The sequence below is a fragment of the Lepus europaeus genome, chromosome 11, assembly GCF_033115175.1.
Source record: "Lepus europaeus isolate LE1 chromosome 11, mLepTim1.pri, whole genome shotgun sequence".
Lineage (NCBI taxonomy): Eukaryota > Metazoa > Chordata > Mammalia > Lagomorpha > Leporidae > Lepus > Lepus europaeus.
In genome coordinates this window covers 106,294,573-106,321,241 of record NC_084837.1, presented here as the reverse complement: position 1 = coordinate 106,321,241, position 26,669 = coordinate 106,294,573, and the positions used below count along the sequence as shown (strand labels likewise).

The following is a 26,669-nucleotide window of genomic DNA, read 5'->3' as shown; positions in this document are numbered from 1 at the left end:
CCTGCCTGGGCTCCATCTGATGCCTTTGCCCGCCCTCCTGCTGCCGCACCCCTGTCCACTCAGCTAGGATTTCACTCCAAGCCTGGGGTCCCTGCTGCCTGTCCCGCACAGCCCAGGTCTCAGGAGGGCTGTGGCACCTCCACCAGGTGAAATAGGAGATGCCGACATGGGCTGGGGCTGGGGGCTGGAGGCGGGGGACCCCGTCTGCCTTTCCCGGCATTGTGTTCCACTGCACTGGGACAACTCCACTTCGGGTTGGACCTTTGTTCCCGATGTGGATCCGAACTGAAACGATGCCTGGCCGGATGCTTTCAGCCCTTGGGGCCTTGGGTGGCGCTGCTGGGACCATGAGCAGGTCTCGGCCTGTGTCTTGCCCTTCTGGCAAGAGGTTGAGCCTCTGGTTGGCACTCCCGGGCATGTCTGAGCCTCTCCAGGCAAGAGGCTATAGCCACCTAGAAGGGGGACCCTGCCCCACTCGTCCCAAACACATAGAGGAGTTGCTGAGTTCAGTGGCCATTGCTGGTGTGGAAGGGACTTGGAGGTGGCTGTGGGCCAAGGCCGCACTGGCCTCAGCTGCCGTGTGAGCCACAGGTGCACCATGGGCAGTTGGGAGAGCAGAGGCGGGGTCACGACTGGGAGCATTGGAGGCTCTTGCCCCACCCCGGGTACAGCAGGCTGCTGTGCCGTCCCGCGTTTGTCTTGCTCTACTTGGACACCTGCAGGCAAGGCCTCCCCTTCCCCGGCAGCTGTGGGCGCTGATCACATGGAAAGAGCCTGTGGTCAGCCGTCACAGCGTGGTGGGGGTTCCTTCTTCTCGGGTTGGTCCCGGGTGCCGCTGGAAGATCTGAGTGGGGGGAACACTGAGCTGTGTTACATCAACATTGCCCGAGCTCCAGGGGACCTGTGTGGATCCCTGACTGTGGGGAGGCTGCCAGCCCTTGTCCAGGAGGGGGACCACGCCTGGCTTGTCTCAGCGTGGACAGAGCCATTGAAGAGGACGAGCGAGTTGTGATGAGGTCACTTCTGGCCGCGTGCTCTGCAGGCCTGCAGCAGGTGCACCACGTCCACAGACTCAGAGTGGGCAGAGGCCAGGGTCACTGCCAAGGAGACCAAGGACCAAGACCTTCGCATGGGCCTGGGGTTGGCAGTGTTCACGGACAGATGGGAGCCCCAGGAGGGCATCCGCCAGCTTGCAGCTTCTCAGCGCACTGCTGGGAGCCATACGGTACACGCCGGCAGCCGCGTGATTGATAGCAGGTCTTTGGGCAGAACAGCCAGCTCCATCAAGGGGGATACTCCATTTCCAGAGCATTTGTTAATTGAGCCGTCACGGCGCTGTTGGCTTTAGTACAGGCCGAGTTCATCACCGCCACCTCGGTGAGAGACGGCCTGCGCTTGTGGCAGGTGCTTCTCCCGGGTGCCCAGATGACTCTGCCGCCCTTGGTTCTCGGTGATTCACCGGCTCGCAGAAACCTGTGCTGTGACAGACCTCAGAGGTCAGCTCTTGTGCGAATACGCAGCACCTGCTGCGTCTTGAGCATCCCTTAATCGTGGAAGCTGACAGCCCCAGATGTGCCTCTTTCCTTCTGGGGATGTAGACTTGCTCCCAGGACCCCCTTCCGGCCCCCCTCCTCCACCCTCCGCTGTTGTTTCCTCTTCCGATCACGCGTGGTGCACCTGCGGTTATGACAGTGAGTGTGGGGATGGCTCCTAGCACATGGGAGGTTTTCATTGGCTTTGAAAACGGCATCATCTGTTTCACCAGTGTCTTGGAGGCAGGCAGCGTGGCTTGTCAGGCTGTCACTCAGCCCCAGCTTCTCACGGGAAGCTCTCCCTGGCTTCTGGGAGTCAGGTGCAACTGGAGGCCCCGGGAGCTGAGCTTCCCACTTCATCCAGGTTGCCCTCAACGGCAGGTGCTGTAGGCACTCCGTGGAAACTCACTTCCGGTGCTCTGGGGGAACTGGCGCCTTCGCTTGGGGGTGTCTTTCTCCCAGGAGCTGTTGGACCCAGGAGGAGGGGTCGAAGGGCACGCCCAGCACACCGTACATGGCAGCCTCTTCTCTGTGCTGGGCTTCGGTTTCTGCCCCCAGGTCTTCCCTGGTGCCCTCCTGCTGAGTCATCCTGCACAGAACACTCACCCCTGCCTGTGCCTGCCCTTGTCCTTGTCCCCGGGGCATTGGTGGGGGGGGGGGCAGACTTCCCTCCTCCGTTCCCTCCTGTCTCCCTCCCTAGCCCTCCACTCCTCCACCTGCTCCTTTGGATTGCTTCCTAACCTGGGACCCTCTGCCCAGACCCTCAGCTCCCCACCCTGCTTCCTCCCACTAGACGACGTCCTCCTCTCTGACCCGGGCCAGCACCCCACTTCTCCTGCAAGGCTGGGATGTGCAGGTCCACCACCTCCTGCATCCCCAACACAGCCCCCCGCCCTGCTGTAGGATCAAAGGGAACCCTCATGTACACGCCACTCCTCTGGACAGGTAGGTCTGCCACCAGTCCAGGTGCTCCTCCATCTGAAGTTGAGAATAGGGGCTGTGGCTGTCGTGTAGCGGGTAAAGCCGCCGCCTGCAATGCCGGCATCCCATATGGGCGCCAGTTGGGGTCCCGGCTGCTCCCCTTGCATTCCAGCTTCCTGCTAATGGCCTGGGAAAAGCCCCAGAAGATGGCCCAAGTGCTTGGGCCCCTGCCACGGATGTAGGAGACCCATAAGTAGCTTTGGCTCTTGGCTTCGGCCTGGTCCAGCCCTGGCCGTTGCACGCGCACACACACACACACACACACTCCTACTACAGGAGAGGAAGGAACTGGGCCATTGGCCAGGGGTCACAGAAGCTGGGAGCAGTGTAGCTTGCAGTGATCCCATGATTGACATGCCTGAGCACAGTCTTGCTTAACTGATAAAAGCAGCGTCCCGGAGCCGGCGTTGTGAGGCAGCAGGCTAGGTTGCTTCTTGCAACACCAGCATGTCATATCAGAGCGCAAGTTCAAGTCCCGGCTGATCCACTTCTTTTTTTTTTTTTTTTAAGATTTATTTATTTGAAATCAGAGTTATACAGAGAGAGGAGAGGCAGAGAGAGAGAGAGAAGTCTTCCATTTGATGGTTCACTCCTCAGATGGCTGCAACGGCCAGAGCTGTGCCAATCAGGAGCCAGGAGCCTCTTCCGGGTCACCCACGTGCGCGCAGGGGCCCAAGGACCTGGGCCATCTTCTGCTGTCCTGAGCCGTAGCAGAGAGCTGGACAGGAAGCGGAGCAGCTGGGTCTCGAACCGGCGCCCATATGGGATGCCAGCGCTTCAGGCCAGGGCTTTATCCCATTGCGCCACAGCAGTGGATCCACTGCTGATCCAGTTCCCTGCTGATGTGCCTGGGAAAGCAGCAGAAGATGTCCCAAGTGCTTGGACACTTGCCACCCACATGGGAGACCTGGATGGAGTTCTAGGTTCTTGGTTTTGGCCTGGAACAGCCCTGACCATTGTGGCCATTTAGGAGAGTGAACCAGCAGATGGAAGCATGCTCCCCTCCCCCAACATGGTCTTTTAAATAAACAAGTAAACTTAAAAAGCCAGCATCCTTCTATGGGGTTGCAGGCCTCCAGAAACATCACAGAAAAATCTCGCTCGAGGCTCGTGGTGAATCGCATCTCTGTGAACCTTTACAGATTCAGTGCTTGGACTCTCCGGAAGACACATGAAGTCCAGCAGGCTGGTGTTCCCTCTGACAACATCTGGGGAGGGGAAAGTGGATAAATACCTTGTACAAGTACCAGGCAGCTGTGGCAACAGCAATAACCGGGCCAACTCATGACTCCAGAGAGGCGGGGACCAAGCTGAGATGATCAGTAGCCCTCGTGTCACTGGGAGCATTTGCTCATTCTGAGCACTGCCTGAAAACTAGGGCCCCACAGCCACTTAGAGGGATGCTGCAGGGGAAACGAGAAACAGCCGAGAACCTAGAATTGCACGGGTTGCAGTGCGACAAGATTGGAGACCTGAGGGGCTTCAAACCCACCGGTGGTTTTCCCCTGGAGAGTTTTTGCTGCATCCCAGGTCAGGGCCAAAGTGTGAAGCAGTAGACTGTGCATTTCTGGAAGGCAGAGTGCCATTCTCAGATTTGCAACATAAAGGAAGCAAAAACCTGCCGAGGGGCCTGGAAGCTCAGAAAGACTTGAAGGCCCCAGCAAGAGTGGGGGAGTGGACACCAGGGCCTGTGTACCCTTTCCTCTGGGCACCTGCTGGGGCTGGGAGCAGCTAGAGGCTGAGAATCCAGGCATGGACCATGGGAAAGGCTGCTGCTGGCCGGTGGAGAACCCAGCAGAGAGTTTGGTATTACATGAAACCTCACTGACAAAATGGGAGACTCAGTTGGCTCCGAACGCATGGCCAGTTCCCCCTCCAGTTGTGCCACACTGGGAAGATGCATGGATTTAGAAAGCTACAGAACTGAGCTAAAAACATCACAAGGACAAAACTAGAACTCTGCATTCTTTCAGGTCAAAGAAGATAAAGTTTTTGCCAGGGTCTCATTTGAAATTCCTAAAAGGCCCACTCTAAGTACAGAGGTCAACTGGAGGTTGACTGGGTTTTGTTTTAAGATTTATTTTATTTGAAAGAGTTAGAGGAAAGAGAGAGAGAGAGAATCTTCTGTCTGTTGGCTGCAATGGCTAGAGCTGGGCCAGGCTGAAACCAGGATCCAGGAGCTTCTTCCGGGTCTCCCACGTGGGTGCGGGGGCCCAAGGACTTGGACCATCCACCACTGCTTTCCCAGGCTGTAGCAGGGAGCTGGATCGGAAGTGGAGCAGCCAGGACTCGAACCAGTGCCCCTATGGGATGCTGGCATTGCAGGTGGAGGCTTTACCTGCTGTGCCACAGTGCCAGCGCTGTGGATTGTGATTAGTGGAAGTGAAGCCCAGCCCTGACCCAACTGCAGCCCTGAGTGTAGCAGGGATTCCCCATCTTCCCTGCTTGCCTGTCAAGGGGAAGAAGGTTTTCTGGTAGATGACAACATTGTGTGGAGTTTTAGCTGTTCTTTTATAGCCACTTTCCAGCACACAGTAAAAAATTACTAGGACCCAAAGGCAAGACCACGTGCCTGGAGTCAAGGGAAAAACACTCAGGTAGTAGAAATGGAATCAGAGCTGATCCAGATGTGAGAGTTTAGCACCAAGGATTTTAAATTCACTATGATTTGTGCAAGGGTACTTCAAAATGTTCATGGAAAAGTGGATTTGTGGGTCATCACTCAGCCTAGTAGTTAAGACACTGGTTAGCATGCTCACATCCCATGATGCAGTGCCTGGATTTGACTCCCAGCTCTGGCTCCTGATTCCAGCACACTGTGAGGTAGCAGCGATGGCTCAGTGGGGTCCCTGCCACTCACATGGGAGACCTGGATTGAGTTCCTCATTCCCGGGAATTAGGGGGATACACCAATTGATGGGAAATCAGTCTCTCTCTCTCTCATGCCCCCCCCCCAACAAATACGATTTTTAAAAATGTTGGACATCCCCTAAAAGTCTAGCACATGTGAGGTCAGAGTCGCAGAAGGAGAGATGAGAAGCAAGGTTTAGAGTGAATGCCTGAGAATCTTCTGGAAACTGTCGAGTCCACAGAATAAGAAGCTGAATGAACCCCTAAACAGGATTTTGCTCTTGAAATCGTGAATCTACATGCATTGCACTCTGTTTGATCAAGCTAAGTTTATAGCTTTGAATTCATCACCCACCCTCCTGTGCCTCCCTTTCCTTGTATATAAAGAGGGAGAGTAGATAAAAGAATATGAAAAAGGGCCTTCACAACCGATAAGTTCTAAAGAAATGCCGGTTTAGTGGTGGCCTGTGTGGGGTGAGCTGGAGAGCTGTGCCCTGTGCTCTGGTCAGCCTCCATCCATTGCCCCCTGAATGGGGGGGGGGGGGGAGGGGAGGTGTGACTGAGCCAGGGCTGCAGGGCCACGGTAAAGACAGCAGCAAGACCCGTAATGAGGATGCTGGTAATTGAAAACCAACCAGGCTTGGCTTCCTGGGACTGTGCCATCCCTTCTGGTCCTGCCCCCAGCCTCCACCTTCCCTAGGTCTGCCTGGGGCTGATCCAGGGTCCCACTGACTCCCCAAGACCCAATCGTGTTGGCCTGGACCGTCCATGGCTTAGCTCTGCACTGTCCATCCCCTGCCCCCATTTCTGAGTGGCGTCCAGGGACAGCGGATCCCTTTACTGTGTTGCAGATGGAAAACGTTTGATAAAGCGTCTCCACTCGCGCACACTGATCTTGGAGGAGAGGTAGAGAAAGGGAAAGGCCCTGGGCCGCCGTGGAGGCTCCGAGCTCCTGGGTCGAGGAACGGGGCCTGGGGCTGGGTGTGGAGCGTTGTGGAGAGGGTCGTGGCGGGGAGGCGTGGTCCTCACTGTAGCACAGCTGGGTGGAGGCACCCATCAGAGGTGGGGCCCAGAGGGAGGCAGTTAGGTCACTGGGACTCTGCCCCCGGAGGGGACGGCTGTGGTGCTGCAGAGTGGATATTCCTGGGGGGTGGGTTCTTGTGGTCTCTGGCTTCTGATCCTTGTCGCCCCCCCCCACCCCCACCCAGTGTGATTGCTCTGACGCCGTCACGGGAGGCCCTCCCACTCTCAGACTGCAGCCTCCACAGTGGTGAACTAAATACACCTCCTTTGTTATAGTAACAGAAAATAGACTAATTCAAGAGGTGATGAGGTTCGTGGTCTTCATCAGGGATCCAGCGAAAAGCAACGTGGTGTAGAAGTTCAGAAAGCAGGGGCCTAGCAAGCATCCCATGTGGGTGCCGGTTCGAGTCCCGGCTGCTCTGCTTCCAGTCCAGCTCCCTGCTAATGGCCTGGGAAAGTCCTTGGGCCCCTGCACCCACGTGGGAGACCTGGAAGAAGCTCCTGGCTCCTGACTTCGGGTCAGCCCAGCTCCGACTGTTGCAGCCATTTGGGAAGTGAACCAGCAGATAAAAGATTCTCTCTCTCTCTCTCTCCCCTTTAAAATAAATTAGTAAATCTGTACAAAAAAGAAGAAGAAGAAGAAGAAGAAGAAGAAGAAGAAGAAGAAGAAGAAGAAGAAGAAGAAGAAGTAGTTCAGAATGCAGGTTTAGAATCCAACCACCTGGGCTTTAGCCTCTGGTCTCTGCTACATACCCCGTGTGTTACCTTGCTTGAAGATTCCCTAAACCTTCATACTTCATTGCCTTGTTGAGGTTTAAGTGAGATAATGTAAGTAAAGCAGGCACTCTGCCCAATAAGTAGCAGTTGCTGATAACCATATTGACTTCTAAAAATTCTATTATCATCAAGCTAAGGTCTCTTCTTGATCTGATGCCTCGTTAGCAAATTCAGTAGGCTCGTCATCCACACAAGGGGTCTTCAAAAGTGTTTATGAAAAAAAAGTGGGGTCGGCGCTGTGGCATAGCAGGTAAAGCTGCTGCCTTCAGTGCTGGCATCCCATATGGGCACTGGTTCAAGTCCCAGCTGCTCCACTTCACATCCAGCTCTCTGCTGTGGCCTGGGAAAGCAGTAGAAGATGGCCCAAGTCCTTGGGCCCCTGCACTCACGTGGGAGACCTGGAAGAAGCTCCTGGCTCCTGGCTTTGGGTTGGCACAGCCCCAGCCATTGTGGCCCTTTAGGGAGTGAACCAGCAGATGGAAGACATTCTCTCTCTCTCTCTCTCTCTCTCTTTCTGTGTGTGTGTGTGTGTGTGTAACTCTGACTTTCACGTAAATAAATTAACCTTTTTTTAAAAAAAAAAGAAAGTAAAAAAACTATGTGTGGACTTTAAAATATTTTTTCCTGGGGGCCGGTTGTGGTAGAGCGGGTTAAGCTGCTGCTTGCAATGCCAGCATTCCACATCGGAGCGCTGTTCGAGTCCCGGCTGCCCCACTTCTGATCCAGCTCCCTGCTAATGCGCCTGTGAAAGCAGCAGAGGATGGCCTAAGTGCCTGTGGCCCTGTCACCCATGTCAGAGACCCAAAGGGAGTCCAAGGCCCCTGACTTCAGCCTAGACCAGCCTTGGCCATGGCAGCCATTGAGGGAGTGACCCAGCAGTTAGATCTCTCTCTCTCTCTCTCTCTCTCTGCCTGTCAAATCGATAAATAAACAAATAACTCTTTTTTTACAAAATAAAAATATTTTTGTGCCAAAATAAAGTTCTATTTTTTAAAAAAGATTTATTTCTTTATTTGAAGGCGGAGTATCAGAGAGAGAGAGAGAGAGAGAGAGAGAGAGAGAGCACTCGTCCATCTGCTGGTTCATTCCTCAATGGCCACAACAGCCAGGGTTGGGCCAGGTGAAGCCAGGAGCCAGGAGCTTCACTCAGGTCTCCCACGTGGGTGCAGGGGCCCAAGCACTTGGGCCGTCTTCAGCTGCTTTCCCAGGTGCATTAGCAGGGAGCTGGATGGGAAGTGGAGCAGCTGGGACGCCAGCACTGTGTGCAGTGGCTTAACTGGCTCTGCCACAAAGCCAGCCCCTAAACTTATCTTTCAAGTTCCATTTTTCCAGGAACATTTTGAGGTTCCTTTGTGTATGTATGAATCTATCTCGGTGGCTTTTATATCACTAGTGACAGCTGTTACTGCCTTTTATTTTTCTAAAAAGAAGATAGATAGATTATTTATTTATTTATTTATTTATTTGAAAGAGTTACAGAGAGAGAGAGAGGGAGAAAGAGAGCTTCCGTCTGCTGGTTTACTCTCCAGATGTCCACAATGGCCAGGGCCGAGCCAGGCCAAAACCAGGAGCCTGGACCTTCTTCCTGGTTGCCCATGTGGGTTGCAGGGGCCCAAGGACTTGGGCCACCTTCTGCTGCTTTTCTCATGCCATAGCAGAGAGCTGGATGGGAAGTAGAGCAGCCAGGACTAGAACCAGCGCCCATATGGGATGCCGACACTACAGGCAGCAGCTTTACCTGCTGCGCCACAGCGCCGGCCCCAGTTGCTTCGTTTTCCAAGGCAGCTTGTTCTACGTGGCTCTGCTCCTCCAGGGCCTGCTGCCTCTTCTTCCCCTCATCCCTTTGGGCCCAGGAGCGAGGTGACAGCTCATCCCAATCTCCCACACTGTCCCTTGCACCTGTTCGGCCCTGTGTATCAGGGCCTGTGAACTACCCCTCTACAAAGGAGCTTCCTTGGAGAGAACCTGCTCGTACCTGTTGGAAGCAGCAGGTGTCATTTGCCCGCGGAGCTTTTCAACGGTTTGAGCTGGACCCCGGGGTTCCGGGGGCTGGAACAGGCACGCGGTACAGTTTTTCAGAGGACGCATAGCAGGGCCACCTTGGGGAAATGTATAGCTTGGAAACCATATGGTGTTCAGTAGGGACGTTTGCCCTTGATGACGAGGGAGATCTTATTTTCCACTGAGCATCTGTGAAGTCTCGCGAGCCCTTAAAGTGGCTGAGTGTCCGACTCGGCGTGCGATGTGTCAGGACCTGGTGTGACAGAGCAGAGGCTTTGCTGCCGGAAGACGTGCCCGGGGGCGCCTTTGGCATGCGACTCACGGTTTGCCCTGTGGGCTCTCTCCTGCAGGTGATCATAAACAGCACCATCACGCCCAATATGACCTTCACCAAGACATCGCAGAAGTTCGGGCAGTGGGCCGACAGCAGAGCCAACACGGTATTTGGTTTGGGGTTTTCCTCCGAGCAGCAGCTGACCAAGGTAACGTGGTCCCTGCCGTGGCTGGTGGCTGCCTGCCCCGGGGAGGGAGGCGTGGGGGCACTTGGTGAGCAGGGTTGCTTTCTGAATTCGATTTCATCCCTTCTGGCATCGCAGGGCTGCCAAACCAGGTGCCCTTTCAGAAATGCCAGGTCCTGAGCGAATGCAGCAGTCACGTGGAGGAGGGAAATCCATTTCCAAGTGACACTGCATTGGGCGGAGCCTTGAGGTTGCAACATGAAGAAGCAATGGGGACAAGCATCTCTCCTGCCCCACCCCCACCAGCGTCAGCCTCTGCTCCTGTGCCCAGCGGGGTCCACAAACACTCAGAGAGGGCAGCTTGTTTGTTGAGCTCAGCTCCATTAGAATCGCAGGACTCCAAGGAGCGGGTGACCTTCCCCCCGTGAGGGTTAGGTTGTTCCCCGGTGCACCTGCCGCTGTTGGCCGTGCATCCTGGTGATAGGCGCTTGCTTCACTGTTGAGAGGTTCACGGTTTGTCCCCAGCACCCAGCAGTGTTGGTGACTTGGTTGGAGGACCAGAGAGGGAGTAAGGGGAGGCACAGTGGGCGTCCCTCATCCCATAGAGAATCACACACAGGACTGTGTGTTGGTTTTCAAGGAAGAGATTCATGGCTTAGATTCGATTATTCAAGGGGTCTAGGACACACCTTTGGGGGGATTGAAAGGTGTTGGCAACAGATCCTGGCTGACCACTGACCTAGGGAACCCCCAAGCACTGAGGGGGTGACCTGGTCACTCAGGAGCAGCCTCCTCTGGCCGGCTTTGGAGAGGGGATTCCACACAGGCTGGTGGAAGAGCCCTGTGTGGTACTCCAGGAAGTTGTGGGAAATGGAATTAAAAGAGAAGTGTAGGGGTGGCTTTGTGGCGCAGGGGGTTAAATGCTTACAACGCTGGCATCCCATATCGTAGCGCCAGTTCAAGTCCCGGCTGCACCACTTCCAATCCAGCTCCCTGCTAATGCACCTGGGAGAGCAGAGGAGGATGGCCCAAGTGCTTGGGCCCCTGCCACCCAGGTGGGAGACCTGGAGGAAGCTCCTAGCTCCTGGCTTCAGCCTGGCTCAGCTCCAGCCATTGCGGCCATTTGGGGAGTGAAGGGGCCCAAGCATTTGGGCCATCTTCTGCTACTTTCCCAGGCCGCTACGGGAGAAAGCTGGATGGGAAGTGGAACAGCCGAGACTTGAACCGGCGCCCATATGGGATGCAGGCACTGCTGGTGGCAGCTTTACCTACTATGCCCCGGCACCAGCTTCCCAGCTTTTCTTTTAATCTGAGAGACAGACACACACACAGAGATCTCCCACCCTCTGGCTCACTCCCCAGACACCTGCAACAGCTGAGGCCCAACCGAGGCCAGAGCCAGGAGCCAGGAACTCCATCAGATTTCTCACGTGGGTGGCAGGGACCCAAGTAATGGAGCCATCACCTGCTGCCTCCCAGGGTGCACATTGGCAGGAAGCTGGAATTTGGAGCAGAGCCAGGACTTGAACCCAGGCACTCACTGTGGGACGTGGGCCTCTTAACTGCTGAGCTAAACGCCAGCCACTCCATACCCCTTGAGGTTCCCAGGGGGCAGCCCTGCCTGCCACCTGCTTCAAAGAACTCTGTTTTGCTATGAAGGGCGGGGACCTCCAAAGAGCATCTGTGTGGTGGCTCTGGTATTGCTTGGGCCCAGTAATATGGCCTGGGCCCCATCTGCCTCACTGAGCATCCAACTTGGGAGGCTGCTGGGGACCAGCCCTTGGGAGGCCTGATGTCTGGGCCTTAGCCTCTGGCCTCCAGTGGATTTTCAGCCCAGAAGGAAAATGGTCAGGTTTGCACTGTGTGTGGGTCCCCGCCCTCCCCAGTGGGCAGGGCAGTGCAGGGCAGAGCCGCTGAAGCTGTGAGTCGGGTGGCAGAGACAGAATGCCCTGGGGAGTGGAAGCAGGCACAGAGCTGGGGGCGGGCTGGGTGGACTGTGCAATGCTGCCTTTTCCTGAGCCGGGGGTGAGGACCAGGTGTAGTGAGGGGCAGAGGCTACGGTGTGCTGGTGAGGTGGACGAAGGGGTTGCCGGGACCTGCGTCTCAAGTGCGCGCTGGGAGTGCCGGGGCGGTGGCTGGCGGGGACCCGGTCGGGCCCGTCTCAGCACTGTGCCCTGAGTGCTGTCCGGGATGGCGTCCGAGCATCCCTGACCGGCTGTGGCCCAGGGCGCTCTCCAAGCCCTGCCGGAACCCGAGTCGCTGGGCAGGAGAAGGAGAAAGGTTCCTTTGGAAAGAATCGGAGGAAGGAGAACTCCAGAGGCAAACCGGAACAAGTCTCCTGTGTTTCGAAGGAGCCCAGAGACCCGGGGATCCGTGCCTGCTTCCCTGGGGGACCCTGGTCCCTCTCCCGGACAGCGGGCAGCATCCCGCCTGCCTTGCAGCTCAGGCTCCGCCCCTGCACCTGCTGAGGCTGATCTCTCTGAGAAGTGCTGGGCATGTCCTTGCTCCAGAAGGCTTCACGGCCATGTTTCCCTCTGTGGATGAGTCGCCCAGCGCCCATTAGCCGAGGGCCGCGGCCCACAGGGAGCCCTGGGCGTGCTCGGGCACAGGTGCGGCCCCTGTTCCTGCCTCCCAGCCGCCCGCCCACGGCCCCGGAGGGAAGGGCATGGTTTCATTTCCAAGGGCTTTCTCCCAGCTTCTCTGTCCTTCCCGCAGCTGGGACGTAGATTCCAGGGGCTCACGGCCACGGCACTGTCACCACGGCCACGGCACTGTCACCACAGCCACGGCACTGTCACTACGGCCACAGTGCTGTCACTACGGCCACGGTGCTGTCACAGTCCCTTCCTGCAGAGAACGCTTCCAGCCCTGCGTAGCCCAGCCCAGGGGTCCATGGGGCCTCGGCCACCTCCACTGCGGGGGGACAGGGCACCCGCCCACTGAGGACTGAGAGGGGGCTTCCCAGAGTTCTGTGCGGCTTAGGGATATCACCCTACTCCTGGTTTAAGGACCAGGTTTTTGTGTTTGTTTTTTTTTTAATCTTATTTTTGAGAGGGTGAGAGAGAGAGAGAGAAACAGCTAAAGGCCTTCCTTCCACTGGTTCAGTCCCCAAATGCCTGTGGCAGCCAAGATGGCACCAGGCTGAAGTTCAGAGCCCAGAACTCAGTCCAAGTCTCCCTCACGGGTGGCAGGGACACACCAGTTGAGCCGTCTCCATGCCTCCCCGGGGCCACGTTAGCAGGAAGCTGAACTTGAGAGCAGAGCCAGGGCACGGACCCGGGCAGGCTGGTGTGGACATGGACACTGCACCAAACTCCTGCCCCTCGTCTTTAAAAATGGAGAATATTATGTATTCCCTTGGTATGTTGTATGGCTGTAAGTGGCAGAAAAAAACCGAGTCACAGTGGCTAAACAAACGGCTCATTCTTCTCAGGGGAAAGAGATGTCATGTTGGGTCTGAGGGTTCTTCATGTTTTGTTTTTTTGCCCTTTTAACGGCCTTTCCCTCATGATGGCAACATGGCGTCTCAGGCTCTGTCCATCACATGTGCATTCCTCGTGAGAGGAAGGAGGTAGAGGAGGCTGATACCACCACACGTTTTTGGGCTCCCCCATTAGCCTTGGGTCCTTGGACTTCCTCACCCGACCCCCAAAAACCTAAACACAGGGCTTTGGGTTGCTGAGGTCAGCTTTTTCTCCAGAGCTCTCCTGCTGCTGTCAAACGTGAGATCCTGTTAAGCTAACAGAAGAGAAAAACTCGGTTTTGAATAAGCAAATGGCGCTGTCTGCCCAGGTCTTCAGAAGCCAGACCCCCAAAAAGCCACAAACCAAATCAAGCAATGATAGGCAAATCATTTCCTGTTTTAAAAAAGAAAAAGATGTATTTATTTATTTGAAAGTCAGAGTTAGAGAGAGACAGAGAGAGACAGGTCTTCTATCTGCTGGTTCACTCCCCAGATGGTGGCAATCACCAGGGTTGGGCCAGACTGAAGCCAGGAGCCAGGAGCTTCTTCCAGGTCTCCCACGCAGGTGCAGGGGCCCAAGCACTTGGGCCATCCTCCAGTGCTTTCCCAGGCCACAGCAGAGAGCTGGATCGGAAATGGAGCAGCCGGGACTTGAACCAGCACCCATATGGGATGCCAGCCCCAACTGTTGTGGCCATTTGGGGAGTGAACCACTAGATGGAAGATCTCTCTCTCTCTCTCTCTCTCTCTCTCTCTCTCCTCCGCTCTCTCTCTCTGTGTAATTTTGCCTTTCAAATAAATATTTAAAAAGAAAGAAGGGGATAAGGAAGGGAGAAGAGAAGAAACCAGGCATGGGCGGGGTTAAACACACCAGCGCACCCCTCGGGGAACTGTGTGTGGCTAAGGTGAAGACCGCCGGGCAGATCACAGCGCTGCTCGCAAGGATGAATGTCGTGTTGTGCTTTCAAGGGCGACTAGGGTACGAGGCGTCCAACACCAGGCCAGTAAAAAAACAACAACAACAACGAACTGTGTGACACGGGTGCCTTTGTACAGGTAGCTGCGTGTTCTGGGTGCGGTTGGTGCTGGCTGAGGGTGCTGGGGGTGTGGGCTTACAGGGAGCCTGGCTCCTAAGCCCCCGAGAGGGGTCCTTGGGCTTAGTGCTCGCTGGTTTACCAGGCGAGGAAAATGCCTCCTTATTCTGATCTGCATTTCCAGCCACGCCGAACGTTGTCGGGCGATGGTATTGTTTGTGAATCTTGCCACTTATCGCTTGGGGTTTTCATATTTTTCTTTTCAGTTTGCATCAACTCTTCCTGTGCTAAATATAATGGCCTTTTCCTGTTGTATCAGAAAAACTATATTTTCCCCAGCCTCTTGTTTCCCTTCTGGTTTAGGGTTTTATTTTCTTTCTTTCTTTTTATATTCGAAAGCTTTAAATTGTTATGTACTCAAGTCTGTCACTTTCATGATTGTCTTTTATTTCTTCCAAGCTTAGAAAATTATACTCCTAGCCTTCCAGCACAAGCTTGATAAATGTTCCATTCTGTTTGCATCCAGATTTTTTTTTTTAATTTAGTTGAAATGGGGAAGGGGGGGAGAGGAAGAGGGGAGAGAGAGAGAGAGATGGAGATTCCATCCTCTAGTTCACTCCCCAAATGTCTGCAGCAACCCAGACCAGGCCGGGCTAAAGCCAGGGGTCTGGAACTCCCTGCCGGTCTCCCACATGGGTGGCAGCGGCCCCAGACCTTGAGCCATCACCTGCTGCCTCCCAGCCTGTGCAGTAGCGGGGAGCGCGCCCTGGGAGCGGAGCCAGGACTCCAAGCCGGGCACGGCAGCCTGGGCTGCTGGCGTCCCAGGGGGTGTCCCACTCAGCGTGCGAGATGCCTGCCCCAGGTTCTTTCCAGGTTTGATGTTTTTTTAATGCCCCTTTAACTGATGGAGAATGTGCCAGGCGCTGCCTTGCGGTAGGGATTTCGATTCCTGCTCCTCCCCAGTTTCCTGGAGTTGACCTCAGAGCTTCAGCGCCGCATAGCCTTTCTCATTCTGTCCTGAGCCCTTCATCATAAGCTGATTTCCTTAGTAACAGCTGGCTCTGTTCCATCCAACCTCTACTAATAGCACATGCTTCACAATGGTTATTCAGTTACAACGTATCTGATAGGATTCTCCAACCCCATTCATTACCTGATTTGCTGACATTTTCTTTGCAATTCCCGCCTGTGTCAATGGCCACCAGGCCCCCTGCACACGGGAAGCAGGCTCGCCTCTGATCGGATTGTTCAGTTTCCTAGTGGGCGGGGCCGTGCAGGCCTGAGCCCAAAGCTCATGGGTCCCGGACCGCGCCTGTGTGTGCTTCTGCCAGGTTGGGGGTGGGCTGGGCCCGGGGTGCTGGGGTCACCGGGGGACTGTGAATCCTCACAGCCACCCGGGTGGAAAGACATCCGGGGACTGGCTTCAGCTCGCCAAGCAGTAGGTCCTTAGCAGGAGCACAGAACTGCTCTCCCACTTAGCTGTCTCTCCTTGGGACACCTGCCTTACCTGTCAGTTCTCCGTCCACTGTGTGGGTCTCCGTCCACTGGGTTTGCAATGAAGATCATGGCCTTGTCCATGAGTATCAGCCTGAAATGGATATGACTGCCCTGGGATTAAAAAAAAAAAAAAAAACAGCTCTTATTCCAGAAATAAGAAAACATTAAGAGCAGTGGGGCCGGGGCTGGGGCTGCGGCACAGTGGGTTAAGCCGCTGCATCTCATACGGGAGCACCAGGTCTCAAGTCCCAGCCGTTCAGCTTCCGGTCCAGCTCCCTGCTGGGAAGGCAGCAGGCAACGGCCCCAGCGCTTGACCCCCTTCTCCCACACAGGAGGCAAGGATGGAGTTCCGGGCTCTTGGCTTCAGCCTGGCCCAGCCCTGGCTGCTGTGGAGTGAGCCAGCAGATGAACGATCCATTCTCTCTCTCTCTCTCTCTCTTTCTCTCTCCCCCACCCATTGCTCTGCCTTTCAAATAAGCAAATAAAAAAAAAGGCAGAGAGCCTAGTATAATGAGCTCCCATACACACAACCCTGTGATGACATAACTGTGACATCATTATTATGATGTCACAGTTGACATTTACCACGTATCTTCGTCTATTTCACTGCTGTTGTGAAGGACTTTATTTTATTTATTTTTTTTTTTTATTTTGTATTTTATTTTTGACAGGCAGAGTGGACAGTGAGAGAGAGAGACAGAGAGAAAGGTCTTCCTTTTTGCCGTTGGTTCACCCTCCAATGGCCGCCGCGGTAGCGCGCTGCGGCCGGCGCACCGCGCTGATCCGATGGCAGGAGCCAGGTGCTTCTCCTGGTCTCCCATGGGGTGCAGGGCCCAAGGGCTTGGGCCATCCTCCACTGCACTCCCTGGCCACAGCAGAGAGCTGGCCTGGAAGAGGGGCAACCGGGACAGGATCAGTGCCCCGACCGGGACTAGAACCCGGTGTGCCGGCGCCGCAAGGCGGAGGATTAGCCTAGTGAGCCGCGGCGCCGGCCGTGAAGGACTTTAAATTACGGTGACGTTTCACCCCAAATGGCATCACCTCTTAAACAAATGACATCTTCCAACATAACCACGAAGGTCGGTAGGGTTCCCAACAGGACCAAAAATCGCCCGTTGACAACAGTCTCTATTCAAATAGATTTCCCACTTGTGCCCCCGGAAGTTTTTGTAGTTGGCTGGTTTAAAACAGGACCCAGCTGGAGGCTCTGGGAACCTGGTCCCCTCCCCCTGACTCTTAAGGTCTTTTTCTGTGTTGTGACATTGAGTTATCAGGGTTGGTTCTTGGATCTTTTCCGTAGGGATTTAGCTAAATTCCTTCAGTTGCATTTGTATTAGTTACTGTTAACCTGAGGTCTTTGTTTTTACTTTCTTAAGAAAAGATTTGTTTGTTTCTTCGAAAAGAGGAGTGACAGAGAGCGAGGTCTTCCATCTGCTGATTCACTCCCCAAATGCCCACAAATGCCCACAACAGCCAGGGCTGGGTCAGGCTGAAGCCGGGAACCCAGAACTCCATCCGGGTCTCGCACGGGGTGGCAGGGGCCCAGGCACTTGGGAGGTGTCACCTGCTGTCTTCGCAGGTGCATCGGCAGCGAGCTGGGCTGGAAGCAGCGGAGCTGAGACCACAGCTGATGCTCTGGGACAGGGTGCTGGCTGCACAGGGGTGGCTCACCCTGCCGCACCGTCTGTGTCTCCGGCTTCATCGTCCAGCTGGCTTCAGCAGTTCAGAAACTGGTCCTGACCTTGGCCCAAGGTTGTTTCTTGGGGAAAAAAAAAATCCCTTGGGTTCATTGCTTTTTCATCTCAAATGAAGTTCGTCTGGATGTACACGGAATTTATGAACTGAAAACGGATACGAGATGATGCCGAGGGCTCTGGCCGTCAGCCGTGAGGAAGGTTAATAATAAAAACCTGCGTAACCACTGCCTGCGTTCAGTTTGCAGAGAAATTCCAGGAGGTGCGAGAAGCCGCCAGGCTGGCCCGAGACAAGTCCCAGGACAAGGTCGAGACCACGAGCAATCACTCCCAGGTGCGTCTCTGCCTCCCCCGTCACGGAGCAGGGCTGCTTCCGTGGGAGGGCCCACCGCGAGCTGGACTGGGTGTGTTTTGATGAGTCGCTTGACGCCTGAGTTTTTGAGGATGTGCTGTTGTGTGGGCGGGATTAGAGTGGAAGCATGTGCCCCGCGCCCCGAGAGACGCTGCGCTTAAATGCCATTGGCAAGGCTGCCCGTGTCCTTGCTGGGCTGGGCGCTCAGTGGCCCGTGAAGAGAACTTGATGCCCCAGGGCCCTCGTGTCGCTCTTCCTGTTTTCCCCAGGGTCAGGTGGGAGTGGGCATTCCCAGGTACTGAGCAGTGTGTTTGCTCCAGCTGTGATGATGGGCTGAAAAGGGTTTTACCTGGCACCACATCCTTGCCTGACTCCTGTCTCGACTGGCAGGTGTGAGGATGAGGGCAAGGCCTGACCCCGGACAAGCTCCCTTGTGGAGAGACAGGGAAAGGAAGCTTCGAGAACAAAGATTGGAGTGCGGGAAGCAGCTTACTGAAGAGTTCCAGCGAGACAGCCAGCAGTGTGCAAAGACGGAGGGGGTGGATGCTGGGGACAGCCTACAAGGGTGTGCGCGAGGGGCCCCGGACGTCTGGAGCAGGGGAGGTCTGTCCTAGTCCCAGCCATCGGCCCCACAGGAGTCATGGCTGAAGCTTGGCTGCACCGGGCAGCAGCAGGGGCAGGGAGGCAAGCGCTAGAACCCGGGAAGGTGGTGGCAGGGAGAAGGCAGACCCAGGGAGGGGGCTTGCTGGTGCGTGGTGCTCGCAGAGGGAGGAGGCAGGGCCGGAGGTGTCCCAGGTCTGTTGGCTGCTGTGCCTGACCTTCAGGTGGGAGATTAGGTGGCTTAGGGTCTCCCAAAGGCAGTACCCGATGTCTGGCCTGAGTTACATGTCCAACACCTGCCCCACTGTGGGTTTATAGGAACAGATCGACAGAAGCTTCCCCAAATCTTTCTCAGTGATCGTTAACACCATCTTATTATATACTTTTTTTCATTTAAAAAAAGATTTATTTATTTATTTGAGTGGCAGAGTTATAGACAGATAGAGAGAAAAACAGAGAGAAAGGTCTTCCATCCACTGGTTCACTCCCCAAATGGCCACAATGGCCGAAGCCAGGAGCCAGGAGCTTCTTGTGGGTCTCCCACGTGGGTACAGGGGCCCAAGCACTTGGCCCATCTTCCACTGTTTTCCCAGGCCATAGCAGAGAGCTGGATCAGAAGTGGAGCAGCCTGGTCTCGAACTGGCGCCCACATGGCATGCTGGCGCCACAGGTGGAGGCTTAACCAGCTGTGCCACAGTGCTGGCTGCATATATACTTTTAATTCTAGAAACAATTACTGAGCAGTCTCTGAGGATCTATGCAGCTGGGTGCCACCACGGTCACCGTGGCCAGAGAGTCTAACACACCATCTTTCTCCAAATGTCAACATATGTTGCTGATCTCTTTAAACCCTTATATCTGAATTTCTCTATGTGAGGTTTTCCTTTGAATATTCTTCCTTCCCAAAAGTATTTTTTTCTTAAATGAACCTCTCAGGTTTTTTTTTTTTTTTTTGTAAGGCTTATTTATTTGAGGAGCAGAGTGACAAAGAGAGGAGGGGAGAGAGATCTATGTGCTGGTTCACTCCCCAAATGCCTGCAATAGCCAGGGCTGGGCCAGGCTGAAGCCAGGATCCCAGAGCTCCAACCAGGTCTCCCATGTGGGTGGCGGGGGTTCAAGTGCTTGGGGCTGTCATCTGCTGCCCTCCAGGGTGCCACGTTTGCAGGAATCTGGATAAGAAGTGGAGTAGCTCGTCCCGTCCCTCTGGTATGGCATGCCAGCATCCTAAACGATGGCTTGACCCACTGCACCACAGTGCCCTCCCCCAAGCATTTTGAACCTTAACAAAATCAAGTCTACCTAACAAGATGTGAGTTTGAGGGTAGGCAATAATTTTTGTCTCCAACCTTGTCACCCTTCCTGATACTTTCCCAGATCTAGAGATGATCACACATTTTTCTCTGTCTTTTTGTTAGAAATCACAACTGCTTCGTTTTCCCAAATCTCTTAGGGTACGAACACTTTGGCCAGTTTTCCAAAAAAGTTGGAATTAGCCCAGTTGTAAAGCCACTTGACGTGGTGTTTTTTGTGACTGTGAAGGCAACGCTTGCTCACTGTGAGCAGGAGAATGTGCCCCACTGCAGGGGAAGGGGAGTAGAGCCACCTGTTTCTCAGCACTCAAAGGCGTCGTGTTAGTATTTTGGAGTGTCACTTTCTAGTATGATTTTCCAGTATATTTTCAATGTTGTCTTTTTTTTTTAGAAAGAAGATTTTATTTATTTGAGAGGTAGAGTTAGAGAGAGAGAGAGAGAGAGGTCTTCCATCCACTGGTTCACTCCCCAAATGGCCACAAAGGCTGAGATCCGAAGCCAGGAGCCAGGAGCTTCTTCCAGGTCTCCCACGCGCGTGCAGGGCCCAAGCACTTGGGCCATCCTCCACTGCCCTCCCAGGCCACGGCAGAGAGCTGGCCTGGAAGAGGAGCAGCAGGGACACAACCCAGTGCCTATATGGGATGCTGCAGCACAGGCCGAGGCTTAGTCCACTGTGCCACGGCGCCAGCCCAGTGTTGCCCTTTTTAAACCATTAATGTTGTAATCAGTTCCTCACTGTTTCAAAGATTCCTGTTCAAAACTGTTTTCAGGCTAAACCGTACTCCGGCAGTGGTTTGTATTGGAGCTGTAATTTGGGGCGCCTGCATTGTTTCTCCTTTGTCTGTTTCTCCTTTGTGGTTTATATAAATAACACTGGGGTGCACCATAACACTGGGGTGCACCTTCTCCACTTCTCTGCCCACCGAGTGGTTTCTGCTGGATACATTCTTGACCTGAAATCACTGGGTTGAGGTCCAGACATTGGGATGGATTTCATGCATACCTCAAACTTGGCCTGCAAAAAGGCACAGCTCTGACTCCCACCAGCCTTTTAGAATGAGCCTTTTTCTTCTAAACCCTCATCAACAAAGCTCTGCTGATTCGACAGATTAAAAAAAAAAAAAAGTATCTGATTGGAGATTTTTTTTCCTTTTGTCTTTCTTTCTAGTGAGATGAAAATTTTCTGCTTATTGATCGGATTCATTGCTCCTTTTGTAGTGTCAGTTGTCTATTGTCTCCTTTTGTTGGAGATCATTCCTGCTTGACTGTGTTGATTCCTGAGAGCTTTGTTTTGTATCCTGAGACTTTCAGCCTACGCAGAACAAGGCGGAGTTATGTATATTGTACCGTTGTACTGAGCCTCCCTGTATAGGCGGGCCAGCCCTGAGGAGGCAGCTGTGACCACCTGGTTCCTCTTCCCTCCCCCGCCCCTCCTCCGTGTTGGAAAGCAAATCCCATACACCTTGTCACTGCCTCCATCAGTGTTTCCATGTATGGCTCTGACAGATGAGACCTCTGAGAGTTTTTTTTCAATCTAGGAAAGATACCAACATCTTGTTTCTTTAATATCTGCTGCCTATATTCCCTCCAGGTTTGTATTTGCATTTTAATTTTGTATGGCAATTTTTATTTTTTTGCGATGTAAAAATTTAAAGTTAGTCATCATGCTCTTCATGGTGCCTCCCTTTGCCTGCTGGAGGCTAACGAAGGGCTGAATTCTTACTCAAGACCAGAAGAGGGTTCAGCCCCTTGTGGAGTGGCTGATTCTAGAAGTTTCCTTGTTTTTTTTTTTTTTTTTTTTTTTTTGACAGGCAGAGTGGATAGTGAGAGAGAGAGAGACAAGAGAGAAAGGTCTTCCTTTTTGCCATTGGTTCACCCTCCAATGGCCGTTGCAGCCAGTGCATCTTGCTGATCCGAAGCCAGGAGCCAGGTGCTTCTCCTGGTCTTCCATGGGGTGCAGGGCCCAAGCACTTGGGCCATCCTCCACTGCCTTCCCGGGCCATAGCAGAGAGCTGGCCTGGAAGAGGGGCAACCGGGATAGAATTCGGCGCCCCAACCGGGACTAGAACCTGGTGTGCCAGCGCCGCAAGGCGGAGGATTAGCCTGTTAAGCCACGGCACCGGCCTCCTTGGGTTATTCAGAATAATGGTAAATAGCAACGGAACCAAGACATCTCCTTCTCTGGTTCCTGGTTTTCAAATGAGTGTATTGATCTGGCTCTCTGTACCCCCAGGATATTTTTTATAAATTATTTATTTATTTGAGAGCTAGGGAGAGAAACAGACCAGGCAGACAGAGCTCCTCTGGTTCACTCCGCAAATGCCCATAGTGGTTGGGGCCCAAGCCAGGGATACAGTTTGGTCTCCCACATGGGTGGCAGGAACCCGATGACTTGAGCCATCACTGCTGCCTCCCAGGGTCTGCATCAGCAGGGAGCTGGCGTGGGGAGCCGGAGCCGGGCGCTGAACCCAGGCCCTCTGATGTGGGATACTGGAGTCTTAGCCACTACTCCACACACCTGCCCCAGCCCCAGGATCTCTCAATGTTCCCGGCTGTGCTATTTTGTCCTCTGTCTCCCCCGCGGGTCCTGGTCCTTGGCTTGTATAACAGCCCCTCCTCCCATCTCAGCTGTGACACCTGACCTGCCTGTGAGCCCGGGTTTCAGCAGTGGCCCCAGGTGCACTTTCGCCAGGCAGGTGCACAGACCGGATGCCCACCCCTCTGCCGGGGGGCGAGGGGGACTTCGGGTGCAGATGGTCTGTGTTGGCCTTCTCCACGTGTTGGTCCCCGTGGGCTCTGGTTGGATGGGGTGGGGCGTCTGCACAGGTGACCTGTCATCACTGCCTGGTGCCCTGCAGTAGAGGGCGAGCAGTAGCGTGTGGAGAGAAAGCATTCGGCCAGGGATCTGGCCATGAAACCCCATCTTCCACCCAGGCATCCAGCGTCAATGGGACAGATGACGAGAAGGCCTCGCACGCCGGGCCGGCCGACGCACACCTCAAGTCTGAGAATGACAAATTGAAGATCGCGTTGACACAGAGGTGAGCAGTGTTTAAAATCCCTCCCGTCTTCCCCGCTGCCCTGGGGCCTCCCTGCTGAGCCGGGACCAGGAAGTGGGGAGAGAAGACTGGGTCCTACATGGAGCATCCCGTCTTGTCTCCTGGTCGATGCAGGCCCACCGGCTGCATGGCCCTGCTCTCTCTGACCATGTACCTGAGCATCTGTACGTGTGTATGTCTGTGTGAGCGTGACCTTGTTAGTGCAAGAATGCTAGAGTGAGTGTTCATGTGAGAGTACTCGTATGTGTGAGCATGTTTGTGTGAGCGTGCCAATGTGAGCATGTGTGAGTGGGTCCATGTGAGCACACGAGTGTGAGCAGGTTCATGTGAGGGTGCTCATGTGTATGCATGTGCAGGTGCACACACGAGTGTGAGTGTGTTCATGTGAGCATGTACCGTGTGTTCATGTGAGTTTGCTAATGTGTGAATGTGTTCATGTGAGTACACGAGTGTGAGCAGGTTCATGTGAGGGTGCTCATGTGTATGCATGTGCAGGTGCACACACTAGTGTGAGTGTGTTCATGTGAGCATGTACCGTGTGTTCATGTGAGCCTGCTAATGTGTGAGCAGGTTCACGTGAGCACACTACTGTGTGTTCATGTGAGCGTGCTAATGTGTGTGAGCACGTTCACGTGAGTGTGCTGTGTGTTTGAGCATGTTCATATGAACACATTAGTGTGTGTTCATGTTAGCATGCTAATGTGTGAGTGTGTTCATGTGAGCACGCTAATGTGTGTTTGAGCATGTTTATGTGAGCATGCTAGCGTGAGCAGGTTCATGTGAGGGTGCTCATGTATGAGCATGTTCACGTTTGCAGGCTAGCGTGTGTTCATGTGAGCGTGCTAGTGTGAGTGTGTTCATGTGAATGTGCTAATATGCAAGCATATTTATGTGAGCATGCTAGCGTGAGCAGGTTCATGTGAGCATGAACAGGCTAGTGTGTGTTCATGTGAGCATGCTAATGTGTGAGCGTGTTCATGTGAGCATGCTAATGTGTGAGCGTGTTCATGTGAGTGTGCTAATATGTGAGCATGTTTATGTGAGTGTGTTCATGTGTGAGCATGTTCAGGTGAGCAGGCTAGCGTGTGTTCATGTGAGCGTGCTAGCGTGTGCGTGTTGTGTGAGCATGCAGTCCACGAGTGTGTGAGGAGCACGTGGTACCTCCTTTTGCTTCCGCTTTGGTGTCTAAGGAGCTGAATCCATCGACTCGCGTAGGATAAAGATGGGGTCTGCACCGCCCGAGCGCCCTGTGTGGGACCAACTGGGGGAGGGCGTTGGGGACCCCAGCGGAGTCGTTTAGCAAACGGAGAAGTCCTACCGTGAGGCTTCATGGATGAAATACCACGCCCCCCCCCCCCCCGTCCTGCTGCGAGCTCGTGCGCCTGCCCCCCAGACGCCGGGCTGGCCTTGGTGTGGCCGGCTCGCCCAGCTCTCTCCGGCGGAGCAGCTGCCCACCTCCGCTTGCTGCTGTGGAGACACATCGCTCAGCCGGCCCAGCTGCAGGCACAGAGCAGGCTGAGGGACGGAAACAGCCCGCCCTTACTCCTCACTCCCGCAGGCTCAGGTCCCGGATCCAGGCAGCAGGCGAGGGCGTGTCCTGGTTCACCGACCACAGTCTCCTCGCTGTGACCTCATGCGCTGGGGACAGAGACCCAGCCCTCTAGGGACACCTCTGAAGACACTAATCCCATTCACAAGGACTTCATCCAATTCTAATCCCCACCCCCCTCCCAGAGACCCCCCTTCTGAGCCCATCACCTTGCGGGGTGGAGGCACTGGGACGGGACACAGCGTTCAGACTGCAACAGGAGCCAACATGTTGAAATGAAATGGCCCCATTTCACAGACCAGGAAACTGAGTCCCAGGCTCAAAGCTGCACTTGCCATTTGTTCTCACTTTTCAAAGCTGGCGCCAGCTCAGGGTGGACGCCACCTCCCCCAGTCAGCGGGACTGCACCTGGGACTCCAGGGGCCGCCTGCCTGTGGACTGTGAGTCTGTCAGGTGCACTACAGAGGACGAAGCTGCGACCGTCCCCTCTCATCTTCAGCAGGCGAGGTCTATTTTTGGATGTTTAGAGTCAGACAGAGCCGCTCGGATGAAAATATTTCACCCCTAAAAATAAAATGTCTTCCAATCCGACTTTAATGAGCATTACAGGGGTGGAGGTGGAGCTGTTTCCCTAAATCAGCTGAAGTCCCCAGTGATCAGCTCTGAAATTCCTCCCATAATAGCATTCTGCTATTTTGTTTCACTCTGTAGTGTTTGGAACGGAATTTTTTTTTTTTTTTTTTTTTTTGGCCAGTCCCATTCCTGCACCCTTGTGGTTGTGACATGAAAGATAACAGTTTATTCAGGCACTGTTGCACTGACTCAGAAAATGTAAGAGCCTTCAGGAAATAGACTCCCCGCAGCCAGGCAGCAGCCCGATGTGTTTGTCGTGTGCAGCTCTGTCTTATCACTTCAAGTAACAACCAGTGCCGCTTATTTGTGGACGCGTGGCAAAAGTTCATGGAAAAAAGGGAATTTAAAAAAAAAAATTGATTTTGGTGCAAAACAATTGTTGAGATGCAAGCATAGTGGTTTTTCTAATAGCTTTTTTTTTTTTTTAAGATTTATTTATTTGAAAGGCAGAGTTACAGAGAGAGCGAGCTTCCATCTGCTAGTTTATTCCCCAAATGGCCATAACAGCCAGAGCTGGGCTGATCCGAAGCCAAGAGCCAGGAGCTTCTTCTGGGTCTCCCACGCGGATACAGGGGACCAAGCACCTGGGCCATCTTCCACTGCTTTCCCAGGAGCATTAGCAAGGAGCTGGATCGGAAGCAGAGCAGCCAGGACTCGAACCAGCAGCTGTAATAACTGTTTTCCACCAGCTTTTTAAAGACCGCACATCTGTGGGCCCAAAGCAAGGAAACTGAAGGAGGGCTGGCAGGGAACTGGTGGCTGGTAGGGTTTTGATTTCTTCCTCACTGAGCTCAGAGCCAAAGACCCAAGACCTTTGATTGTGGTGACAGCAATGCTGAGTCTGGCGTAGCATGGGTCAGCCAGGCTCCCACGCACTGCGGCAAGAACCCCCGTTCTGCCCCCTGGGGATCTGACCCCCATCACTGGTCACTGTCTCCTGTGTCCCCAAGCCCTCAAACCAGGATTCATAAAGGCTCTGAGGCAGGGACAAGGACACACAAGTTAGTGCAAGGGATCATGGGAAGGCTTCCTGGCTCCGGACAGCTGTCTGTGGCTGCTACAGATTCTCAGAGGCTGCAGCCACTCAGCCATTCAGGGCCTCTGAGTTTGAGGCTCAGGTCAGGAAAGAACAGGGTGGGAGGGCCCCGTGGCCGGCGGTTGATGGGGAAGGAGGCACTTGTTTAAGAACACTGCCCAGTGCCGTGATGTGGTCCCACACTGGAGCGGTGCCAGTCCCCTAGGGCTCAGTCCATGCAGCAGGCCCACCAGTCAGTGGGGTGGGGGAGGGAAGGGGTGCCCCCAGGGCGGGCTGCTGGTGGCCTGATGGCACAGCAGGGCGGCCCACACCCACCATCCCGGTCCCCCACCTGCCCCCTGCACGCAGCGCCGCCAATGTGAAGAAATGGGAGATGGAGCTGCAGACCCTGCGGGAGAGCAACGCGCGGCTGACCACGGCGCTGCAGGAGTCGGCGGCCAGCGTGGAGCAGTGGAAGAGGCAGTTCTCCATCTGCCGTGATGAGAACGACCGGCTCCGCGCCAAGGTGGGCCGCGGGGACCCCAGGCGGCCACGGGGGACAGCAGGCAGCGGGAGGTAGGGCCCCAAAGCCAGCCATGGGAGCAGAGGAGCTGGGGCCACCCTGGGCCTTTGTCTCCTGTCCCCCATCCCTGTGGACAGGAGGAAGACTTGCTGCCTCTCCCCTTCTGTCGTTCTCTGTCTCCCTGTCTTAGGAGGAGTTTAACCATGGATATCCCTGATGTATTACTTCTGCTGACCTAAGTGGTTGGGTTTTTAAAAATTTATTTGGGAGTTTGAGAGAGAGAGAAAGCTCCCATCTGCTGGTTCACTCCCCAAATGC

General features: G+C 54.4%; 1 protein-coding gene across 1 annotated transcript in view; it reads left to right on the top strand.

Moving 5' to 3' along the window:
- The window catches only part of HOMER2 (homer scaffold protein 2), a 94,475-nt gene that overhangs the window by 60,436 nt on the left and 7,370 nt on the right, over nt 1–26,669 (top strand). The window contains exons 3-6 of the mRNA XM_062206319.1: nt 9,515–9,646; nt 17,552–17,644; nt 22,507–22,613; nt 26,198–26,354. Of these exons, the coding sequence (XP_062062303.1) occupies nt 9,515–9,646; nt 17,552–17,644; nt 22,507–22,613; nt 26,198–26,354 (489 nt within the window). The remainder of the gene's footprint in view (nt 1–9,514; nt 9,647–17,551; nt 17,645–22,506; nt 22,614–26,197; nt 26,355–26,669) is intronic.